The 25,969-nt window shown below is 32.4% G+C and overlaps 1 protein-coding gene and 1 pseudogene across 1 annotated transcript in view; one reads left to right on the forward strand and one right to left on the reverse strand.

The window, feature by feature from the left end:
• LOC105152578 (alpha-glucosidase) overlaps positions 1-25,969 on the reverse strand; it is a 70,559-nt gene that overhangs the window by 16,188 nt on the left and 28,402 nt on the right. Inside the window, exon 2 of the mRNA XM_011066948.2 lies at positions 25,119-25,283. Within this exon, the coding sequence (XP_011065250.1) occupies positions 25,119-25,272 (154 nt within the window). The 5' untranslated portion in view covers positions 25,273-25,283. The remainder of the gene's footprint in view (positions 1-25,118; positions 25,284-25,969) is intronic.
• LOC147908873 (uncharacterized) lies at positions 6-25,393 on the forward strand (annotated as a pseudogene).

Genomic DNA, 25,969 nt, shown 5'->3' on the forward strand with positions numbered 1-25,969 from the left:
GTATATACAAAAACTTGCCTTTTTTTCACGAAATATTTTTTTGCTAATTTTTTTAGTGTGTGATTAAGTAAATAGACACGATAGCCATTTAATTTTAAAAGTTTAACTTTTTCGTAGATATGATAATCAATCAAATTATTAAGTTTATTATTAAATTATTTAATTGATATCAGAAGAGTCTGAATAATTAAAAAAAATCGGGGGGTTGGTCACACACGAGCGATTATAGTGTACAAAAAACTTTAATACGGATTACTTTTAAATCGGATTACTTAAAATTACCTAATACTACCTCGAATTATTCCAGATTATCAAACATTATCTCATATTACCCAAGATTACCTTAGAGTATCTGAAGACACTGATAGTGTCTCAGCGCTAAGCTATGCGCACCGACACTGCCGTGACTACTTTCGAGCCGACGAGTTGTCAGAAATTATTGGATCTCAATAAGGCCTGAACTGATCAGGTTCTAAGTGCGCTCAATCGATTGCATCTACTCAAAATATATAATGGAAGTGTTTTTATTTTTTCTTTACATGCCCTACGAGCAAAGATATTGCGATGCAAAATCTTTGATTTTATTAAACGTCATCGACAAGAGAAAAAATGTACGGTTGCACCGTCTGACACTAGATGGCGGTATTTAAAATTACGTCATATTTTCTGAGATTACCCGAAATTTTTCTAAATTTACTTTGCTCATATAAGATTATTTTATACGAGTACATAAAGTATTATTTCTTCAGATCACTCCAGAATATTTATAGATCACTGTGATAAATATTTTTGAGAACATGAACTTTAGATTTTCACTGCTTAAAAAAAAAAATCAATTTTACAAAATAAATGTTTATTGCATACAGGAATACGAAAATATAAAAATTTCGCAAACAGAATATGTAACAGAATATGTGCTGTTTGTCAACAGATGGCTCCAGCAGTAAGTGAACAGTTTTATCGTGATGGTATACGAGCTCTGCCAGAAAGATGGGAAAAAGTAGTAGCTAGCGATGGGCAATACTTTCAATGATTCATTTGTAACCATTTTTTCACAATAAAGTTGCATTTTCATCAAAATAACAGCGAGAACTTAGTTGCGCACCTAATATAAGTAGTAATAAGTTTGACCATTCGTAATGTTTGAGATTTTTTAATATAATATTAACAAAGCAATGTCCAATTAAATATAAATATTAGATGTAGTAAAAAGAAATCCATTATTTTTCCAATAGATGGCTTTAGTAATCTGTATCTCGTCTACGCGTAATAGGTACTTTATAAAATAAAAAATTCAAAAAGAAAAATCGAATAACAGATAATTGGGAATTGGCGCTGTGGCAGTGCGCAGTTTTCCCATACAGCACACTAAATTGAATCAATATCTCAGAAATGTTGATTTGGAACATTGCGAACATTGCAGTAACATCGCGAAATTAGATGTTGAAGAGATGTTGCAGAAATGTTTAATGTCCGTTGAATTATAATATCTGTGAGACATAAAAAATCTTTGTTATATTAATTAATTCAATTTTATTATTAAAATAAGTATAAACAATAAATGAAAAAACGAATAATTAAGAGCCTAAATTCGCAGTAATTGGACCGATTATATCAACACATATTTCTCAATTTTACATATGTATTATATAATAAACACCGAACATTTCGGCTTAATTCAAGTTATCTTCAGCAGTCTTGTATAATACAACTTCTTGATAAATATTAATAATCTTGATAATTCGAGACGTTTTGATTTTCTTATATAATACAACTTCCTTAATACAAATCAAGTAGTCGAAAATCAAAGTAATCGACTATTTCAAGAACCCAACTTTAATTATTCTTTTTTAAAATAAGTATTATTGATTAATATCATATTCCAAAAAACACACAAAGTTATAATTAAAACGAAAATGTTTTCCGCTCGTCTGAGGGTTAATTTCCTTATTTTCCTAACCTATCCAATCTTGCACACTATTCAACGATGTTTAACCTCTGCAATCGTACAGGAACTGCAATTTCGATGATCCACGAACACTGAATGTTAGTGGATTTATAATTATGACATATAGATACGTAGAAAGACCACGAGTCGACATCGCGCATCGAACAAACCAACATAAACAATACCATATGTGCGAGCATTCTGCACACACAATTCTCGCGTAAACATACATCGTTTAGAAATAAAATTCGTTAAAAAATCAATTTAAGTGATTTAAATTTTCTATTTACATTTTATTTTTGTTCAGTTTTTACAAAATATTAGGTTGGTGCATATGAAATGTCGGATTTTTAAGTAATATATAAAACTGCATATCTTTTTTCAAAAGCTGTTTATTTAATCAAAATATGCTCCATTTGTTTCAATACACTTTTCCCAACGAGATTTTAATGCATAGATGCCTGTCTTAAAAAAATTCTGATCTTTAGAATCAATAAACTCTGATATTCTGGAATTTTTCAGTCTTCATTTTCATACTGTTTAGCTCGTAAAAACTGTTCTAAATGTTTAAAAAAATGAAAGTCGGTTGGCGAAAGATCCGGTGAATAAGTTGGGTGCTGCAAAATTTCATATTTTAATTCATTTAATTTCGCAATTGTTTTGTACGACATATGCGGCCGAGCGTTGTCGTGGAGAAGTATTGGGCCATGCCGATTAACAAGTGGGCGTATAATTTTCAATTTTTCATGCATTTCATCAATGTACTGGCAGTACTTTTCGGCTATAATTGTCTCCTCAGTTCGAAGGAATGAGTAATGAATTACTTCAGTCACATTCCACCAAACTGTTATTAAAATTTTCCGTGGATGAAGTGATGGCCTTGGAGTACGAGCACAAGCCTCATTCCTATCAAATCACCGAGCACACCTTTTCCTATTGTCGTAAAGAACCCATTTTTCATCACAAGTAATAATCCGATTGAAAAATGGCTCTCGATGAAATCGGGTTAGTAATGATGAGCATACATTCAATCGATCCAGCTTATTTCGCTCGGTTAATTCGTGCGATACCCATTTATTCATTTTTTTCACCTTGCCAATTTCAGAAAGGTGTCGCAATATCGTTGTATGGTCAACTTTCATTCTGGTAGCAAGTTCCCTTGTAGATACAGTTGGATTCGTTTCCACCAATGCTTTCAGAGCATCATTTTTCACAGACGTTTTGGGTCTTCCACGCGATTCATTTTATAGGGAAAAATCACCAGACCGAAATTTTTCAAACCAACGCTGCACTTTTCGATCGTTAATAGTATTCTCCCTAAATGCCTGATTTATAATATATTGCGTGCAGCTTTTGCAGCATTATTATCAAGTTTATATTCAAAAAATTACATGAATATCGATTGAATTCATATCCTTACGAAATTCAAAACAAATAATAAAATGGAACATTTTTGAGAAAATCTTCTTTGTTGAAATGTGACTCTGGCAATGGACAATACGACTATAAAGGAGGTTATGCCAAAAACAAAAGCATAACGAAAACAGGGAGACAAACATTCATATGTAAAGAAAATCCGACATTTCATATGCACCAATCTAATATTAGATGTACAACTTTGCTTCCGCCGTTTTCCTATAAATGACTTTAGCAGTAAGTGGTGGTCGAAATAAATAGATCATAGACGTCATACAATAAACTTGGGCATCTGTCAACATAACCCCATAGAAACATTAGTCGATTTGTGTCTGCATCATAAAGTTATTCTCGATTGAAAATGTCAGTTTACGAACCAAATTCTCGTCATTTGCGGAAAGTTTTAATTTTCTGCTTCAATATGAAGAAATCTGCGGCTGAGGCTCATCGAATGCTCTCAAATACTTATGGTGAGGCCGCTATTAGTGAAAGAACGTGTCGTGAGTGGTTTCAACGCTTCAAGAACGGATTTGACGTCGAAGATCGGCATAGCGGTGGAAGAGAGAAGATGCAGAATTGGAGGCATTACTTGATCAAAACTCGTGTCAAAATCAAGAAGAATTGGCACGATCATTGAGAGTGACTGTCAACAAGCCATTTCAAAACGCCTCAAAGTCATGGGAATGATTCAGAAGCAAGGAAATTGGGTTCCGTACGAATTGAAGTCGAGAGATGTTGAACGGCGTTTGTTTGCTTGTGAACTGCTGCTTGAAAGGCAAAGACGGAAGGGATTTCTGCATTGCATTGTGACTGGGAACGAAAAATGGGTTCATTACTCCAAGCGCAGAAAATTATGGGGAATTCCTGGCTATGCTTCCACGTCGACGGCCAAACCGAATATTCACGGCTCCAAGGTCATGCTCTGTATTTGGTGGGACCAACTCGGCGTAGTGTATTATGAGCTATTAAAACCGACTGAAACAATCACAGGCGACCAGTATCGAACGCAATTGATGCGTTTGAGCCGAGCATTGAAAGACAAACGGCCGCAATACAATGAGAGACATGATAAAGTGATTTTGCAGCATGACAATGCTCGATCCCATGTTGCGAAAGTGATCAAGATATACTTGGAAACGTTGAAATGGGAAGTCCTACCCCACTCGTCGTCGCGGGATTCGTATGCCCGAAAGATGGGAGAAAGTAGTGGCCAGCGATGGACAATACTTTTTAATCATAAATATATAATCAGTTTTTTACAATAAAGTCTCGAATTTCGGAAAAAAACGGCGGAAGCAAAGTTGTACACCTAATAAGTTTCGATATATAATTTCTTCAATGTTATTTCAACATTGCAGCAACATTAATCAATATGAAAAAAATCAATAAAAATTTAACTTGTGGTTCAATTTAATATTATTTCAACGTTGCAGCAACATTAACAATCAATGTAAAAGAATTAATATAGATATAACATCGATAAGACATTGACACTTCAACATTCAACATTGCAACATTTCAGCAACATTCTTCCAATGTTCTGTATGGGTTTTGTTTCTTTAAAATAATTTTATATCATATTTATATCATTATTTGTACTATGTTTCGGCTAATCTTTTAGTCTTCTTCAGCAAAACATTTCAGTAGATGGTACAATATGTTGATTATCCATGAATCGTATAAAGATCATTGTATAATAAAATATCAGTCGATATCATTATGGCAGTAACATTCCTCCATTACAGAATAAAAATCAAATTTGAAAGCTGAATGATAGTGAATGACTGGAAATCTAATTAAATGTAAATAATAATTAATAGACTAGAAAAAATTCTATGTCATGGTCAAGAAAGACTTACCTTACTTAATTTTTTGTCTCAGCATCCTCTTAGAAAAAGAGTGGCAAAATAATTAATTTGATAGATAGAGCTTTCTTAATTTCTCACCCTATGTTTCACAAAAAAAATTTGGAACTAACTGTGAACATTCGTCTTGATTACTCATTGAAGTTTGTTTTTGATACAATTTAACAACAGAACAAATCAAACATCTGATTAACAACAAAAAATACATCAATCAACAAAGACGCCATAAGGGATAATGAAAATATACAGTCATCATTCACTATGTATTGATAATATTTCTGAGAAATTTTAAACTGTCATCAAAGATTTAAACTCCAATCTCTTTTTCTTTAGCTTGAACAAACTTCAATGTGTAATCAAAGCGCATAAAGAGCCTTCTCCCTGTTAATCCAAAAAGAACGTTAAAACTATAAAATTTTGTGCAATGACTGTGACGCAACCTATGTGGGTTAAACTAAAAACTAGAATTTCGGAACATAGGAACCATATCCGCAAAAGCACGTCCATACATTCAGTTATAACTGAACATAGATTGCAATATGGTCATGAATTTAATTGAAATTGAAATCTTAGACACCGAATATAATTATAACAAGAAATTAATGTCAGAAATGATATACATTAAGAGATAGAAGAATGGAATTAATCGTCAAACAGATACAGAATATTTAGATAAAACTTATGTGTCTCTCCTCAACAATTTGTAACAGACTATAGCATACAACTTAGGATGTGTTGTCTTTTTACTGGCAGTATAACCATTATGACGTCACAATAGTGCACTGCCGCAATCGTTCCAAAATTACTATGATACTGCCAGCACTACTGTAACGTTATATTTCGGAACGGCTTTGCAGTAGATTGGCGATAGTGTAAACAGACATGGATAAACGTACTAAATTGTCAATAAATTTTGAACGAAAACAGCAGCGATAGTTTTTCCGAAGAAAATGAACTAATTATGGGATCACCAATTCAAGTAGTTTGACCTCGTGTTAAAAACTATATGGACACAGTTAATGAATAATATATGTGGAATTTAAGAGTCATTTTCGGTAAAATAAATATATATGCATCTTCTGCAGTTAAATATAATTTATATTTTTTTATTTCCTGGATCGAATATTTTGATGCGTTGTGCTTCTTTAAGCGACCCATATTGCATTGTAACTGCCTCATTTCGAAAGCCGCAGTAGTGGCAATATGGCTATCATTTTTGACGTCATTGAGGGAACTAGACTGTCACAGCGCGTTGCGTAGTAATAATTTTTCAGTACTGTCAGTACTGAAGTGTATATTGGAACACAGCCTTACTGTATCTTTTACATGCGTATAACACATGATATCGACTTTTGTTTACAATAATTTATTTTGTATATTTTGCTAACTTTAGAGAATAAACCTATTACACTTCTCAATTGAATATCGATACTGTTCTGACTCACACCGATCTTCATCGTTTTGTTTTAACCAATTTTTGACAATTTATTAAATCATAGTATCGTTTATTCAACTCTAACGTTTATTATTGACTACACCGATAATTTTATTATAACTATTTATTTATTTTGTTATCGTAATAATTGACCAATATAATCGTCAGTCACATCATTGTAGGGTAAGTCTTTCTTCATTGTGACATAGAATTTTTTCTAGTCTATTAATTATTATTTACGTTTAATTAGATTTCCAGTCATTTACTACCATCCAACTTTCAAATTGGAGATTTTTATTTTATAATGGAGGAATTATTGCTACATAATGATATCGACTGATATTTCATTATACAACGATCTTTACGATTCATGGATAATCAACCATCTACTGAAATTTTTTGCTGAAGAAGGATAAAAAATTAGTTGAAACATGTACAAATAATGATATAATGTAAAATTGTTATTTATAGAAATGTTATTTTAAAGAAACAAATATTAATTAATAATTCCGAATTGTCTGTTTGTTCGATTTTTCTTTTTAAAATTGTTATCTTGGGAATTTAGTTTATAATTTATTTACCACTTAAAATAAAAAATATAAAAAAACATCGATAGTAACGCGGACTCTTTGTTAAACGATATCACAATTTAGTGTTAAATTAAAAATTTTGCCATGATTTATTTGATCGAATAGTTAAAACAGTGCTCGGCACTAGATGCATCTTTTGGGTTGATTCCTGCAGGAGATGCCTATTATCCCCTCATTACTGTTCTAGACTCAGTGGCCTTGCCACTTGGCGTTCTGACTCAGGAGCAATACAATCCTTGTCTAGATGTCCCGTCCACCCCACCACGTCGAAATAAAAAAACGCATAGGGAATGAACCGTGGGCTGCGGAGTATAGACATGTAACGGTTCGCGCGCTTTAATTGTTCGAGTCTTGCGCCCAATGAGTGTCCAATATTTGCTGTAAAGCTGCTTCTCTGGTTCTCTCTAAAAGATCTCTGAATCAATAAACGCTTCTAATTACATCTTAGAATGCGGCGAGCTCTTCTCGCCAGTGGTGAGGACAATGGATGCTAAGACATGGATTTAGAAGCAGTGAGGCATATCTCGAGTAATCTCTCTCCCGGGAGGAGATAATGCAGATTATTTTAGACAGCGAACAAACAAAGAAAGAAACGGCTGCAAGAAGATACAAGCGAAATCTCCTTGGACCAAGCATCAACGATCAAAGCTTAAAATGGTGGAAGGCAAGAAGGACATGAAACGGGAAAAGAAGAAAGGGGGGGTAAGTCCCCAGAAAAATTAGTGAAAAAAGAGGGATCGCTCGAAGTGAAAAGAGGGATTCTAGCTCGGTCAAGAAGTCTACAGAGGTTAGTAGTATCTATAGATAATGAAGGCTCAGAATTGGATAGTATGGACCCCCGTCCTCTTCCTGAGGAAATTTACAGCCGTCCACTCTATTTTGTATTAATTAAGAGAGTGGACACCTATAAGGATGATAAGCCACTATCGATCTTAGAAATCTCCCGAAAATTATATAATTTGGAAAGCGGCCCTGACAAGGTCAGAATCAGTCACGTATGGAAACTTAATTTCGACTCCTACACGGCTGCCAACAACGCTCTTTCTAATAAATACTTGAAGGAACTCGATTTCAAGGCTTTCATCCCGAAATTTATGCTATATAGAAGAGGCGTTATTCAAGGAGTTCCTTTAGATATAAAAATGGATAAGCAGATACAGGAAATTAACTATTACGACAATAAATGAAAAGTGGCTCTGGCGTTTAGAACAAAGAAGAAAAATAGAGAGACAGATGGGTGGATTCTCAATTCGTTTGCCTCGATTTTAAGGGATGTCTTTGAATATGTCATTCTTTGGAGAATGCTACTACATGTCTCGATTTACGTCCCTGAAGTTAGATGGTGTTTCAAATGTGACAAGCTAGGTCACATTAATAAAATATGTGACAAGGAGGAGGTATGTTTAAATTGCAGCAAAAATGCATGAAATAGTCAAGGGTACCCTCTGTAGGGAAATTAAACGATGCGTGAATTGTAATGAAGCCCACAGCATAATAGACAGGTCGTGTCGTGCATATAAAAAAGCAGCGGAGATCATGCGGCATATGAAAGTATGACATGCTCGGAAGCAGCAAGACATATGAATAAATGGGACAACATCAACTCTCAAGAATCTTATTTGCGGAATCTAAACGGAAATATAGGAAAGAAATCCTCAATTCTTCTGAAGAAGTACCCGGCTCACAGGGTGGCGGACAGGTGATAGAAAAGGATAGCAGACAAAGAATCTAATCAAGTAAATGAGCTCGTTCCAAATCCTTTCGATCTGAAGTCAAAACTGAGAAAACTAATGGACGCGATAGATTTTATCCCGGACGCGGACCAACTGGTTGACAGAATTCTAAATACGGTGGAACTGCATATTAAATGCCTTCATCAATTCAACATGTCATACTCACGTTTTTAAAGTTTTTCAACGGAATGTTAAGAGTCTCAAACATAAAATTAATGAGATTAATAGTCACTTCCTAGATTAGGATTGCTTTTTGTTTGCAGAAACTTGGCTGTCCCCATCTGATAAGGTTCTAATCAAAGGAATGAACTTAATACAGAGACAGAGCGGATTGTAGGGATAGTGGAGTGGCTATTGGAATGAAATTTTTTATTAAATACGAGGTGATTTCAAATTTATATAATTGACGGAACATTGAAAACGCGGTTAGTATTCACAGGCTAGTATTTCACAGGAGATGACACATTGGTGATAGTGTCTTGTTACCAACCACCCGGAGGTGCTACAATTAGTGTAAACTCGTGGACAAGATTTCTATTGCAGTTCAGTAGAAAGTTAAGGGGATCCTAAAACCATTTATATTACCGATTAAGTCATAATTTTTATATAACAAATACTTTATTTTCTCTTTCATAAATTCGAAAATCTTTTTCTAGGATTAAAGTATACGCATTGATACGTGTTTGTGAAGTAGAGTTTATGTCGAGAATGATGAAAAATTTCGAAATTGATATATTTGTTATCATTTCTTAGTGTAATATGGCGTTTCAAATTGACAATATTTACTTGATACAAAAATTTTGCAACCTATTATTATGAAATAATAATCCATAAACACGTAGTTTACACGAACAAATAACGTCGAGTTCTTAAAATTAGATTTAAACGCTTTATTTCATGACGAATTTGTTATATAAAAATTGACACGAATGTGCCATTGCATGTATTATAGGTTGCGTGAGATTGGTGTGATAGTATGTATAAAAGTGCGCTGGAATAACAGCGACCTCTGTTGACTTCGTCGGAGTTCCAGTTTCATTTTAAGATTCTCTTAACATCCATTGTTCCTCTGTAGGGAGCAAGTCATAACTGTCCATCGAGTACAAATTTTGAAGCTTCATTGCTAAATTTAAATTTAGTAATATTGATTAATAATAGACATATCTATGTTGATTTCAGCCAAAGATCGAATTCTATTCTTGATTATACGATCGTACATTCAGATCTGGCTTTTGATATAGAATGGAACATATTCGCCGGGCTTTGTGATAATGACCACTTTTTAATCACTAGCACTGTAGGGATTCCGGTGACAGAGGTGAGATGTAATAGAAAAATCCTTAGTCTATACACTTCTAAGGCGGACTAGACTATTTTTCGAACAAGAATGGAGAATCTGCTAGAAACTTTGGACAATGACGGATTCAAGGACCTGGATATTAAAGTTAAATACTTATCCTTTGTAGCACTAATTGTAGGTGTACTAAAAGAGACATCGTATAATAAGGAGAAGTCTCCGAAAGACAAGAAAAAGCAGAAGAAAGTGAATTGTAAAAAAAGGAATAAATTTTTTCCATGCTTATGGTGGGAGTGGGACGCGGAATGTGAGAAATTGGTAAAGCGTAGAAAAGCCGCATCGTCAAAATTTAAGTGTTTGAGTAGCAGAGAAAATTTTATTAACTACAAGAAAGCAGAAGCCGAAGCAAGAATAGGCCTCAGAAGAAATTAAAAGAGATAAATTCCGAACGTTTTATCAAAACTCAAGAAGGATGTTAACTCTTCATGTTTGAAAGAAGCTGAAACAATTTAAAAACCGTAAAATATTTTCAGATGCAACATATCAATATAGTTAACGATGAGAGTATAATTGAGGAGATTATTATGGAAATAAACCGATTGTGAGTTCTTACTCCATCAAAGGATTTCTCGCAGCCGTTTCCACAGTAGGACGACTTTCTAGATCTACCTTTCTCTTCCACGGAACTTTGAATAGCGCTAAATGATTTAAATATGCATACTAGTCCAAGGTTAGATAGAATTGATTACAAAATTATAATATCTTTACTCCCTATAGTTAAGGAAATTCTGTTATCTATCTCTAATGAAATATTTGAGAAAAGATTGTTCTCAAAAGATTGAAAAAAATATTATATATAATTTTTTTCATTCCTAAAATAGACGGGATATTTAGGCCTATTTTACTAGCTTCGTACATTTACAAGATACTTGAAAAATTAATATGCAACCGATTGTCGTGGTGATTTAATAAACTTTTACTCGCGTCCCAATTCGGATTCTGTAAATCTAGATCTTGTGATGATATTTAGCATTTAATTTTCTTTACTAGGAAATAATTATGGTATTTAAGGAGAGGGAGTCTACGGCTTTCCTTAACGTTAAAGCAGCATACAATAATGTCCTCAGTGATATTTTTATTAACCAACTCATAGAACTGGGAATATCGAGAAACATCTATATCGAGTTTACATCGAGAATTTGACGTATGACCGACAGATAGCATATTGTTTTCGGGAATTAGATGAGGTTCAATAGATTTATAAAGCTTTACCTCAGGGCAGCGTTTTTTCCTCTAAGCTAACCTTTATGTGCCTGGATTAGACAAAATTATTCCGCCCAATTGCCAAATGATTCAATATGCAGATAATATAGCTATTTTGTCTAATTCGCGCTCGGATTGCTTGCTGAAGGAGTAAGTAGAATTTGTAATTGCGTGGATGGCTTAGGTCTTTCTATCTCTAGTAAGATAAAGCTTTGCGTTTTTAGAAGAGAGAAAACTCATTTACCAGCAAACGCTCTCCATACAGATAAAAAACGAGTTAATACAAGAATTCTCTAAAAGTCAAATTTTTTTATATCGAGTTTCAGAAGTCGTTCAAATGTACATATAAATAAAATTATTAAGAACTGCCAAAGTCCTTTGAATATGATAAGTTGTCTTGGTAGGGGACAGACTCCAATATTCTTAAAAAAACGTATTCAATTACTCTTAGTAGATTCAGGTTGAATTACGGAAGTTTTCTCTTTCAGGACACGGGGAAGACCTTAAAAGCGAAGTTGGACCGTATTAAATTTAAAGCTCTGAGATTTGCGTTGGGTTTTAGAATGTCTACCCCAACGAATGTTATTCTGGCGGAATACTTCATCTAAGAATTCGATATCTTTGTAGAAATTTTATCTCAAAGATTTTTACACAACCGTTACATATTCCGATTTTAGAAAGAATAGAGGAAATTGAAGAACTTCTCACATAAGTAGATCGGGTTGGAGAATCACTAACAGTTAAGTGCTATAAAGAGGTTTCCAAAATTTCGCATTTGATTAATGAAGATGTTAAGACAATTTGTTATTCGAAGCACTTTAAAACGCTTATCAAACTTAGATCTGGAATCAAAGTTAGACACAATTAGAAACTCAAAGAATCCTAATGATTTCCAGACGATCTTTCAAGAAGATTTGCAATTAGGTTGCTGCTTGTACCAGGTGTATGCATAAGTTTTTTCCGGTTTTTTGGTAAAAAAAAAATGTAATTTTCAAGGGAAATTAATTTTTTTTTATTCAAAATATTGGCCATCGGCTTCTACACATTTCGCCCATCTTTCAAGTAATTTATGAATACCATGCCAGAAAAACTGCTTGTCTTTTGCGGCAAACCATTCGTCGAGTCATTTTCCAACTTCCTCGAAATTGCTGAAGTGCTGCTCTGCGAGCGCGTACCCCATTGATGCGAAGAGGTGATAGTCAGATGGCGCCAGGTCTGAGGAGTACGGCGGGTGCAGAAGGATGTCCCATCCAAGCGATTTCAAGGTGTCTTTCACTGGTTTTGCTGTGTGAGACGGCGCATTGTCGTGTAACAAAATCACTTTGCCATGTCTTCTGGCCCATTCCGGTCGTCTTTCGATTAATGCGTGGTTTAAATTAATCATTTGTTGGCGATAGCGTTGTGTATTAACGGTTTCGCCGGGCTTCAAGAGTTCATAATACACAATACCGCTCTGGTCCCACCAGACACAGAGCATGGTCTTCTTGCCGAAGCGATTTGGCCTTGGTGTTGATGGACCGGCTTCGCCAGGTGAAAGCCACGATTTTTTCCGCTTCGGGTTTTCAAAATAAATTAATTTTTCGTCACCCGTCACAATTCGATGCAAAAATGATTTCCTTTCGTAGCGTTGAAGCAGCATTTCACAAGTGACTTTGCGATTTTCCATTTGACGTTCATTCAAATTGTGTGGGACCCATTTACTGAGTTTATTGATCTTTCCCATTGGTCGTAAACGTCTGCTGATTGTTTCTTGTGATACATGTAATACTTCTACTAATTGCCGTTGACTTTGAGTTGGGTCTTCATCCAATAACTCCTGCAATTGCTCGTCTTCGCATTTTTGTGGTCTACCAGAGCGCTCACTGTCTTTCACATTGAAATCATCATTTTTAAATTGTCGAAACCATGTCTCACATGTTCTAATCGATGGAGCGTGTTCACCATATGTTTCTACCAGCAAACGATGACTTTCAACAGCCTTTTTCTTTTGATTAAATAAAAAAAGCAATGTGTGCCGCAAATGTTCTTTTTCAGGCACAAAACTCGACATGATCACTGAACGATAAAACAAAGATGCTAGTTTTTGGCGGACTCAACTTGTGTGTGTTTGTAATTAAATGTCAGACGAACAAAATGGCGTATGTGTCAAATTAATACGCTGCGTACTTTTCGCTGGCGCCATCTCTTAGTTAAATCGGAAAAAACTTATGCATACACCTGCACGGTACGTTGCTCTATGACGGCTCCAAGATCCTAACAAAAAGATTCGTAGGCTTTGCAGTTATCTCTACAGACAAAGATATAATCTATCAAGATAGAGCGTCGGATATGACTTCGGAATATTGACTATATGTCACGGCAATTTATATACCACGGAAGCTATAGCTATCTTAGAGGTTTTGAGAGTAGCTAGGATTTATATGAGCGCATTGTTTACAGATTCCAAGTTGGTTCTGATAGATATTGGAACAGCTTTCTGTCCCAAATCTGACACAATACTTGACATTACAGATTAAAGACGAACTAAGAGTATTAAGAGAAGGCGGAAAGAATGTTAAATTAGTATGGATTCCGAATCATTTAGGGATAATAGGAAATGAAATGGCGGATGCCAGGGCTGCAGAAGCTTATAGAATGGGGATAGACTCCCAAGTTAAGCTTCTACTTAAGGATTTCAAAAAGCATTGGCAGATATCCCTTGGAGAGGAATTTAGGGAATGATGTACCTCTGTGGGATTCGTAAAGGATTCATACTACAACAACTTAGTGTTAGATATCCTAAGGAAGCCCTAATTCAACAACTCAACATTAGATAAAAAATCATTTATGTTATTACCGAAGTTTTAGGAAAGTTTATAAGAAGAATATGAATTTATCAACTTAAAAAGGAATTATTTACCCATTAATGCTCATTTTTTTTGCCTCAATCGCAAGGCTCGACTACAGGTTAATCTTCTATTGGCTTCAGGTTACTACTTGAAACCAATCAAGAAAAGTAATTTATTTTAGAGCAGAGTACACTTTTAGCTAATAGTATTATTTTAAATTGTTTAGGTCATTGATTTAATTTTTGTAAAAGTTGGCAGGTGTGACTGAAATATATTTTAGCATAATTTAATTTTCCTTATATAAGCTTTTTTTCGTTTTGTAGACATATAGAAGCTAGTGAAAATCACAACATGTGATATATATTATATGTATATATGTGTGTGTGTGTGTGTGTGTGTGTGTGTGTGTATATGTATGTATGTGTATCTTTTGTCTTTTTTTCTTTTTTTTAAGGACGCGTACTGTGCAATATAGTTACCTATTCTGCTATTTAAGGTAAATAATTTAAGACAAATAATAATTGTATTACTTAAGACAGTCGGTTTATAAGTCGGTAACTAGTTTGTACTAAAGAGCTAGACGGTTCACTGGCCGAAGATTACGGCGCAATGCGCCACCCTTTTGTATTTTTTTTTTCAATTAAAAACGCATAGCTCAAAATTAGAAGCTATTTATGAGCTTTCAAACGCTGCAAGAAAATATTTTGATTTCATTAACGATTAGCAGAAATCTTAATTTAAAAGTGGAGAGGCTGAGTGGAAGTTTACACACACTCAACCCCCTCCCTTAAAATTAACAATAGCTCGTAGGATCAGAATTAGGAACTCTTTATAAGCTCGTCCTCATGTCTAAATTAAGATACCTGTTAACCGGAACGAGTTCTAACTTTTTTTTTGCAGCGTTTGCAAACTCATAAATAACTTCTAATTCTGAGCTATGCATTTTATTATTTCAGCATGGAAGAAGGAGGAGGGGGGGGGGAGCAGTAGTTGGACAAGGGTTATTACACAGTGATCGCCAAATATTTCACGTGCTAATAGAATGGACTAAGTCGAAAAGTCCTTTATCATTTTGCAATTTTCGCAATAGTTAACAAGATATTAATTATTAAAAATCACTGAATATTGGTTTTCAATAATTTTTTAGTAACAATAAGTACTATTAATTTTACAGAGAAACAACAAAAGACAAAAATTGTTTAATTTCTTTTCTTAGAGTTCTGAGAATTTTTTAATCAATTTTTTAGTATCTACTGCATTTTCTTATTGGCAACATAAAAAAGTACGATACTAAAAAATTCTCAGAATTCTATGAGAAAATAAATAATTTTTGTCACTTATTGTTTTTTTGTAAACTTAATAAGGGAGACCAGGGCTAGTAGACACTTTTTCAGTTTCGAATTTTTACAGACAAAATTAAAAGACTAATCAAAAAAATGAATTCTACACCAGTTACTATATACATTTGATTATCTAATAATATTTTAATAATAAAAGGAAATTGATAACTAATATAAAAAAAATACATCTTTCTAATGTATTCTATCTGATTCAACTAGCCTCGGGGTAAGGTGACTAATAATACAGGGTAATTTGACTAAGATTATTAAAATGAAGATTAATGTATTTTAAGTTACATTTTTGGCTACATTAATAAAACTTTTATAAAAATATATTTTAAATACAAATATTCGCTTCGCATAATGCTTCTTTTTGCTAAATTCGTTCGTTTCATGCAAAAACACGCCAAATGAGCTTAGTTTTATCGAGATTAAACATGAGGGAACGAAATTTATAACATTTACTGAGGTAAATCTCTTTAAAGGAACAAAATGGTTGAATATAACAGGACGGTTCTTGTGCAAAATAATATGGTTAACAAAACAACTCTATTAATAATTAGTTTGCTTACATGTTTCGGCTCACTTTGGAGGTGGCTCATTGAAATGAATTAGTATATAAAAAATTTTTTTACAAACTAATTCATTTCAGTGAGCCACCTCCACCTATTAATGGAAACTATAATATAAAAATGAACTCTAATAACACTTTAAAATGTATTAAAATTATTAAAAAGTAAATTTGTTGAAAGCAAAAACGATTTATTGTAAAATAATAGAAGATAGCTCATTAAAACAAAAATTCACCATTCGCAAATACTTAGATTCAGTTTAGTCAAAAACCAGTCTTTGATCATTCAGCGAAGCAGTGTCAATTATGTTGAAATTAATGAATAACTTTTAATATATTTAAAACTTTAATTGCAAAGAAAAAGAAAAAAGAAGAGAAAAACTCTGATATTAATTATAGTCCAGATGGACATTAAAATTAAAAACTGAATTTTTAATAATTTAATCTTAATGTAACAAAGAATGTACACTGATTAGCAATAACAACGTTCCGATATTTATAGTCTATAATTGGAAAGTAGACCTTGGGAAGCCCTTCCAAGCTTGTCTGCAGATTGAGGCTACGTGTCTGTCTCCTGATGTGTAGCATCTCTGACACCAATCTCTTTCTGTATTGGGATTCCTCATCCAAATGCAATATTGCATCTTGCAATATTTTCCCAATCGAACTCGTGGTTCTCTTCCAATAGGTAGTCAGTTGTGACTGAATGAGTGATTGTGTTCCACCGAATATGATTCCTGTGCTCAGTTATTCTTCTCTTCAGCTGTCTTCCTGTTTGTTCTACGTAGCTCGCATCGCAATCTTTGCAACAGATCTTGTATACCACATTAGATTTCTTTTCATGCGGAAGGAGATCCTTATGTACCTAATGAATTCACGCAATTTATTAACACTATAAAATGATGTTCTAATATCCTCGCTGTTTAATCTATTGAATTTCTCGGAAAACATTGGAATCACGTAAAGAACAGTAAACCATGAAGGTAAACCCCGCGCTTTCGATATATCATTATCTCGTTTCTTTCTCTTGAAATTAATAATATTTTTCAAATTTATTAATAGTATCAAAAATGAATTCTAGCGGATAATTATTCTCCAATAAGATTTTAATTACAAAAAAAAATTATCAAGATGACATTTAGGATTTGAAAATAAAATCACTCTATCTACCAAATCGACAATCGGTCTTCTTTTGAGAAATCGAGTGATGAGACAAGAAATTCAAGTATCTCCCCGAAAATGTTATGGTACTAATCAAATTCGATTTTATTATTATAATAAAGTAACATCCAAAAAGTTTAACCTATCATCATCGATTTCCATGGTAAACTGAATCCTCGAATGCTGAAAGTTAAAAATGTCGAGAACCGAATTAATCAAAGTAGTAGATATTGCCATAATTATATATTGTCTACATATCTATAATAAAAGGATAGCGATAATCGAATCAAAGACCCTATTTTCCAAATTTCGCATGACTAGATTAGTAATAACGGAGATAACGGGAGATAACAAGAGCCCATGGGAGTGCCATTTTGCTTATATATAATATTATATAATATTGTTAAAGGTGAAAAACATGGAGTTTAAAACAAATTCAACAGCTTTAATAAATTCATCTTTCGATAACAATTCCTAGAAATATACTGTCAATAATCATTAATACAATCGATTGCATAGTCAATCGGCACGTTAGTAAAAAGACTAACCACATCCAATGAAATCAATGTATATTTATTATTCAAATGAGAACCATTAAGCTTCTCAACAATTTGGAAACTATTCTCTATATGACTGTCCACTTTAGAGATATTTTTTGTAATTATGCTGTGTAGAAAAACTACTCTAACTGATAAAGAGGACTATTCAATGAAGAAACCATCAAACGAAAAGGGCAAATTCTGTTTACGTATTTTTGGCAAGGCATAAGTTCTCGGAAGTATCCCATTGCAAAGCAACATCCTGTATTTTGAATTGGATATATAATCCGCATCCCTCCACTTCACAAGCATTCCCCGAAAACTTGTAACAACTCCCTTTGTGGGATCTCTCTCTTAATAATTTCATACGTATTCTTTGTATTCTGGAGCATTTCAATTATTTTTGATACATATATTTTACCATTCAAAGTCACGGTAACATTGCCCTTATCAGTCCGAGTAAAAATGACACTATTATTCATTTCTTTAATAAAAATCTTAGTTTTTTTAGCTAAATCTAACAATTTTCTATCCACTTCATTATACTGTATGGAAGACAAGACGCGAGACTGTTCAATATGGGAAGGGAATGATTGGAAATCGAAATCCGCTTATCGATAGATAATTTATATTTATTATTTTCAATACACTTAATGAAATCAAATATTAGCTGCGATTTATTTCCAGACGACATGGCAAAATTCTCTCCCAGCTGTAGAAAAATTTGTATATTTTGATGTATAGAGACGGATAACAGATTTACGATCTACCTATTTCTTAATGAGAGGAATAATGGAGAAAGGATTGATGAAAGAAAGGTCTTCAATATATATTTCGTTGTCGTGTTAGTAGAATTGTCGTGTTAGTAGAATTGAGCCTATCTGAGTGCAAAGACAATGAATAATCATTTTTTAATTTTTTATTACTACAAAGTTCAACATCCTCATCAGTCTTCGTTTTCTGATAATAGCAATAGTTTGATATCTTTAAAATGATTTTTTAATAATTCCTTCTTCTGTTTTAACAATAACTAGTTACACTTAGAATCAATTTTTTTTTCACGTACATAAAGAAAATAGGAAGATCTTTTTTGTCTATTAAGAAAGGAATTACATATGTCAATATCTAAACAACGGGATATATCAGTGTGAGTCGGAACAACTGTGTACGAATAAAGTCTATTTCTCCATAGATATTATTTAATTCTAATTTCAGAACTTTATTAACAAACTGACATCTAATATGATCGAATCTTTTTGATGAGTTATAATTGAAATACTCCAATTAAACAAACAAGTGAGGTGGTAGGGAATATATTGTTTGCGACAGTATTTAATAAATCTAACATGCAAAGCACTTTTTGTTAACTTAATATGTAATTTAATTCATAATTTAAGCAATCTAACTGTTTCTAACCCAAATATAGATCCAATAAATTGAAGAAACGAAAATTGATACGAAAGTATTCAGTAACTATTATAAAAAAATCGAAGATTACTTCAGATTATTTGAGACTAGGATAGAGCGGGGCTATTTGAGCATAGAGGCAAGTTAGTCAAATGCAAATATCTAAATAACCAAAATATATATAGATACGTCTAGATGCTTGCGTAATGTAGCACAAAGACAGAGATTACTGTGCTTTAATACAATAACTGTCCGGCTGTCAATAGCCAAATACATGCGCTTTTTCGTTTTTGTATATCAAAAGTAAAATTATTAGGTGAGTATTCTTTTTGGTTTACATGGTAATTAAAGCGATTAATAACAATCAAATGTGTTTTTTTTTATATAAGTTTCCAGATAGCAAAATGTTAGCAGGATGTCGATAGACTGGTAGCAGATTTGATCAGAAGATGTTAGCAGACTGACTATAGCTGATGTCGCATTCTGCTCCTGTTCTGCCGACGGAACATCTGTTAAAATTCTATGCAAATTCTGGCAGCAGAAATCAAACAGAACCTGCTGATAGAATCTGAGCAGATTGCGAGCAGAAACCGAGCAGAATTTATTAACATAACTTGACAGCAGATTGAAAGCAGAAATTGAGCAAGATCTATCATTTGATTTAAATCGAATCTGGTTTCTTATAAGAAATTTTACGCGTACATATATAATATATAAATGGTTATACATAATTATACATAATTATATAATATATTTATATACGGGTCTTTTTAAAAAGTCTAGAAAAGCTAAAATATCTCGAAAACGATCAACTCTAGCGAACAATAAAAGTAAAGTTATAAGACTTAAAAAAATCTACCTAAATGATGATAAGAGGTTGACCTTGGGTGGAGTTTGCAAGGTCATATGAAGATCAAGTTGAATTTTTAAAATAGAATCTCCCTTTTTTTATTGCACATTCTTATAGTTTATTTCATGAACTTTTCAAAACACTATAATAAAATATTTTTTCATTAAGTACTTTTCGAGGTAAGATTAGTTATAATAATAAGTTATAATATAGGTAAAGTTATAATAATATTTCCGTTTAAAAGTTACAAGTACGCCGCCGGCATTAGCATTACGCAAGATGTCCGACGGATGGCTAAAACCTTTTGAATATTGTTCAGGATCATGTCCTGGAACATTGTTAAGATCAAGGCCATTGGAGATTATTCCTCTTATTTTCATTTTTGCACTAAAAATTTATTTTTACGTAAAAATGAAAATAAGAGGTATAACCTCCATCGGTCTTGATTTTGATAAATATTATTTAGTATATGATCCTGAACAACATTCAAGAGGTTTTAACCATCGGTTGGACACCTTGGATAATGCTAATGCCGCGCCGGTAATATTGTAACTTTCAAGCCTTATAACTCGGAAAGTACTTAATAAAAAAAAATTTTATTATGGTGTTTTGAAAAGCTCTTGAAATGAGCTATAAGAATAAAAAAGGGGGCCCTATTTAAAAAATTCAACTTGACTTCATATAACCTTGCAGACTTCATCCAAAGTCAACCTCTTATCATCAGTTAAGTAAATTGTTTGAAGTCCTACAACTTTGCTTTTATATATTTTTCGCAAGAGTTGATTTTCGAGATATTTCAGCGTTTCCAGACTTTTGAAGACTATATACTAATGTGAAAATTGGAAACAGTCAATACAATTTTATTGCCAAAATACTATTAAGTGTAGTAAAAAGAAATCCATTATTTTTCTAATAGATGGCTTTAGTAATCTGTATCTCGTCTACACGTGATACAGATTACTAAAGCCATCTATTAGAAAAATAATGGATTTCTTTTTACTATACCTAATATATCGATTAGCTTCATATTCAAAAAATACATATGAGAAAGTTAAAATAGTCAAAAAAATATCGGAGTTTCAAAAAGCACATTCCGAAAGAGCTTGGGAATTTCTAGGAGATTCGATTTACATACGCCAATTCTTATAGGACTCCTGTTTTGTCTTACGAGAAGTTTATCTCGTGGCGAGTATATGAAAATGGCAGATCTTGCTCGGTTTCTGCTGTCAATCTGCTGTTATGTCAGCATCCTGGTGAAAATTTTTCTCAGAATTTTTCATATAATTTTTCAGAATTTCTATATAACTTTATAATTTCCTCACATTTTTTATACAAATTGGAATATTTTTCAGAAAATTTACATCTTTTTTTATTGTAAGAATTTTTCGTATATGTTAATTATAAAATATTATAAGATTTCTAAGTTTTTTTGTAAGTATAATTTCTGATAAAATTTTATAAAATCTAAAAAATTTAAAAATATTTTTCAAAAATTATTGGGATGACAAATTTCAGAATATTCAAAATTCATTTGTATGAAAAATTCTGAGAGAAGATATAACTTTTCCGAATATTTCTGAGTATTTCTGAAAAATGTTTCAATTTGTATAAAAATTATGAGAAAAATTTTCAAGGCAAGCTCTATTTGGTTTTTGCTCGCAATTTGCTGTCAGATTATGTAACAGATTCTGTTCGATTTTTGCCACCAATTTGCTAGCATAGCATGCCATCAGGCTTTGTCATATTTTTAATAGCAGTTTGCTAACATTGTCTGATAGTATAAACTCTGTGTACAATTTGTTATCTTTCTGCAATTAGAAATTGACAGATTCTGTTTAAAATCTGTCTTTTAGATTTGGCTACCTGGATTATTATCGTATCTTTTAACTTTAATGTTCAAGTTGCTATTTTATTTACGGTTTTTCAGTTATAAAAAAGTATTTTAATCAACACCGATATGGGACTTATTGCGCCAGTATCTCATAATTAATCTTATAAACTCAGCTGCTTAAATGAAATCTATCTTTATCAATGCTTTTTATTATGTTATATATGTTAATGATTAAACATATCTTTATCAATGCTTTTTATTATGTTTATATATGTTAATGATTAAACATATATTTTACATTTAATTATTATAAAGAGTAAAGATTTTAGTTTTTCTAATTTGTTTGTTAATTAAAATATTTAAAAAAACAGAGTATTACAAATTATTATACTTAAGATGAAAGTAATAAAAATTTGATTAATATACATATAATCTTTTCATGTTTTTAATTATATACAGATGTTTCAAAAAATAGTTGGCCAAACTCTAAGAGCATATTTCATTCATTGTAAGGATGAAAAAAAAGTCATATAAGCATGGATTTTAAAACGCTTCCTTTTCAAGTCATAAATATTTCCTATTTAAATTGTATGTATTTACATCGGACGGCATCACTTCAACGTTTTATGAATTATATAATACTTTTATTTACCTTCTAAAGCAAATAAAGAGTTATTAGATAGTATGGAATTGGAATCAGTCTTTATTTAAGCATTTAAAAGTGAAGGTTGTATTCATTAACATGAAAACTTATTCTAACATCGAATTGGCAGATATCCATCACGGATGAGCTAATAGAAATTGCAGAGAAGCTCAACGTCTCTATCAATAAATCTTCCCTCAAAAATGATGCCGTGCTAAAAATACCTTCAGTTCGATCCATCGATTTAGGGAAATAGGATTTTTCTTACCCAATATAGTTAATCGAGGATGAAGCAGAACCATTCGAGCAGCTGCAATCAACAGCAAGTGATTAAACGAGAGAGTTACAGAAAATCCAAGACTTGTACGAGACAGATCGTATTAGAAATGCAAAACGTTTTTTTCTCAACTATATGGAGAATATTAAAAAAACAAAGCTCTTTTGCATCCTTATCATCTACAACGAGTATAAATTTTCTTATCAGTGGATTATTCATTACGAGTAATTTTTACTCAGTGGTATTTACAACAGTGTACTTTTCCAAATTTTGAAGTATCGGTCACAGACTTATAATGAAAACTGATTTATAATGAAAATATAGATATAAGTATAAAATAAAAAATAGATACAAGTATAAAATAAAATATAGATATAAGTATAAAATAAAATATGAATATATGGTGAGTATAAAATAAAAAAAATGTTTATAATTTGGAAAGGAAGCGTTTCCAAATTCATGTTTATATGACTTTTTTTCATCCTTACAATGAGTAGAATAAAAGTTTGATCAGCTATTTCTGAAACAATTATTTCTGTATAATCTCATTAAACGATTATCTTCATGATTTATTCTTCGAGAATGCTCAACATGCCCTATAGGTAGGGCATATTGATCCACTTTGCATTCTTGTAATTAATGTATTTTTTTTTCTTATTTACGAGCTACATTGAGGATTTATAAGTACTTAAATATTGAGCCAGATGAACATGCAACGTTTTAAAACGTTTGCCATTAATCTATCGTAATTGTGTGAAGATTTATAATAACTTAAAGAAAAAATGTTACAACAGCAATCTTTACCCTACTTTAGAATACTCAGAATTACCTACAGATTATTTGATATTACGCTTAGATTATTTAGGATTTCCTATTAGATTACCCAAGATTATCTGAGAACGTTAAAGATTATTTATATTTATCAAAAATTACTTTGGATTACTCAAAATTTCGTTTGGATTGTCGCTGAATTATCTAACCCTTGTACAAAAATTATCTCCGTGACCAACCCTCCGAAAAATTTAATAATTAATTTGTTTTTATCTGAAAAGTGCGAGGATTAAAGATTTTTTAAATCGATTCTATATACGTATATTCGATAAAGAATTTCGGGTAATATGCCGAATAGGGAAGTTCCGATGGCCTTGACCTTGATATATCAAGGTCACGATCCTGAATAACTATCATCAGGTTTTAGCCGTCGCTCGTCATTTGTTATTAACAAAAGAGAGCTCATCATTTTTATTGAAAAATCTCTTTTTTACTATATAAAACAGACATTTTCTGTTTTAAAGTATATTTTACAACTTTCCACGTGAAGCGACTCTCACCCCATCTCCTTCCCCAGCTTAGGGGCACACGACTTCAACGCGAAGCGTCTCTCACCTTACTATCCCCCTACTGAGGAGCGCGCAACTTCTACATGAAGCTACTTTCACCCTACTTCCCCCCTTGCTTAGGGGCGCACGATTTTCATGCAAAGCGACTCTCACTCCACCTCACTTTCTGCTTAGGGATGCACGATTTTCACGCGAAGCGACTCCCATCTCATCTTCCCTTCTACCAAGGGACGCATGACTTTCCATGCGAAGCGACTCTCATTCCATCTCTCCCATGTCAGAATTATATAAGAAATTATATAAGAAAATATTTTACATTGTTAAAGCAGGAAATTTGATTCATCGGAGCACAGTTGTGGTTTTTTTTATTGATGAAGTTTTTTTATTAATAACTTTTTAACGAATAATGAGCGAGGACTGGAAGCCATTCAGGATCATAACATATGTCAAGGTCAAGGGTATCGAAGTCTGCCTCCCCTAAATGGCATATTTACCAAAATTTTCTTGTTTGAACTGTAAATTTCTAAATTTATGAAATTCCTCAACACCTAAACTTCTTTTCTAAACATTTAGATATGAAATTACATTAATGTAACGATATCTTAATAAAATGAATACGAAGACGACAATTTAGACTATTTATTTTTTTAAATGTTATGTTATCTTATCATTTAAAACGATATTTTTATTATTAATGTAATTATACTGCTCTCTCTCCTCACCCTTTTTATAAAAATTAATAATTTCCTCTAGGATTTTATTGTAAATAGAAAAAGAAAAATACCTTTAAGATCTCCGACACCGTTACCATCACTATCCTTGAAACTTCTAGGATAAATTTGATAAAGGGACATTGACTGCCACCATTTTGGAGTAGATGCACTATATCCGAGATTAGACAATAGTAATATCGCATAAAGTGTTATTATGCTCTTCATTCTTGTTGGATCTTAAAAATGAATTATAAAAAATTATTTATGCGATAACATAAATGTGTAACAATATTTGTATAGAGGATTCATTACACCCTTCAAATAAATAGCATCAAAAGAAAAAAAATTTATTTTATTTTATTTTAAAAGATATAGGAAATATAAAAGATAAAAGATGGAATAACGTTAGATTTATGAGTTATTCTTTATGATAAAGAAAAAATATAATTGAATTAAAAAAGTAATCAATAATTCGATCTCTTTAGTTCTATTGCTCGTGTCCGAGTGTGATGATTTCTTTTATTTGTCTGTGATGCGCTTGTTGCGCAGGTTACATGGGTAGTTTATATGGGACCTACAGTTTAACGTCGATTCCGAAGTTTTTCTTTAGAGAAAATTTTCTCATCTGTTCATAAGCATTATCTATGAACTCAAGTTGGACTGAAATTGCGAACATGTATTTGTATAATATGCAACAACAGGGAAATAAATTGTTTATGTATGGAGTGGATAGAGACGAGCGGGGATAGAGCTAAATTCTCCTTAGAGCTAAATTTAAATAATAACTTTATAGATAAGATATACATATAATAATACGCATAATATACACACACATACACACATGCTCTAGCACACGCACATATATGCGAGTGTGTTTAAAAAATATCGAACCTTGATCGGCAAAAATACATTTATTCATGTA

The sequence above is a fragment of the Acromyrmex echinatior genome, chromosome 8 (assembly GCF_024713525.1).
Source record: "Acromyrmex echinatior isolate Ae372 chromosome 8, ASM2471352v2, whole genome shotgun sequence".
NCBI classification, from domain to species: Eukaryota; Metazoa; Arthropoda; class Insecta; order Hymenoptera; family Formicidae; genus Acromyrmex; species Acromyrmex echinatior.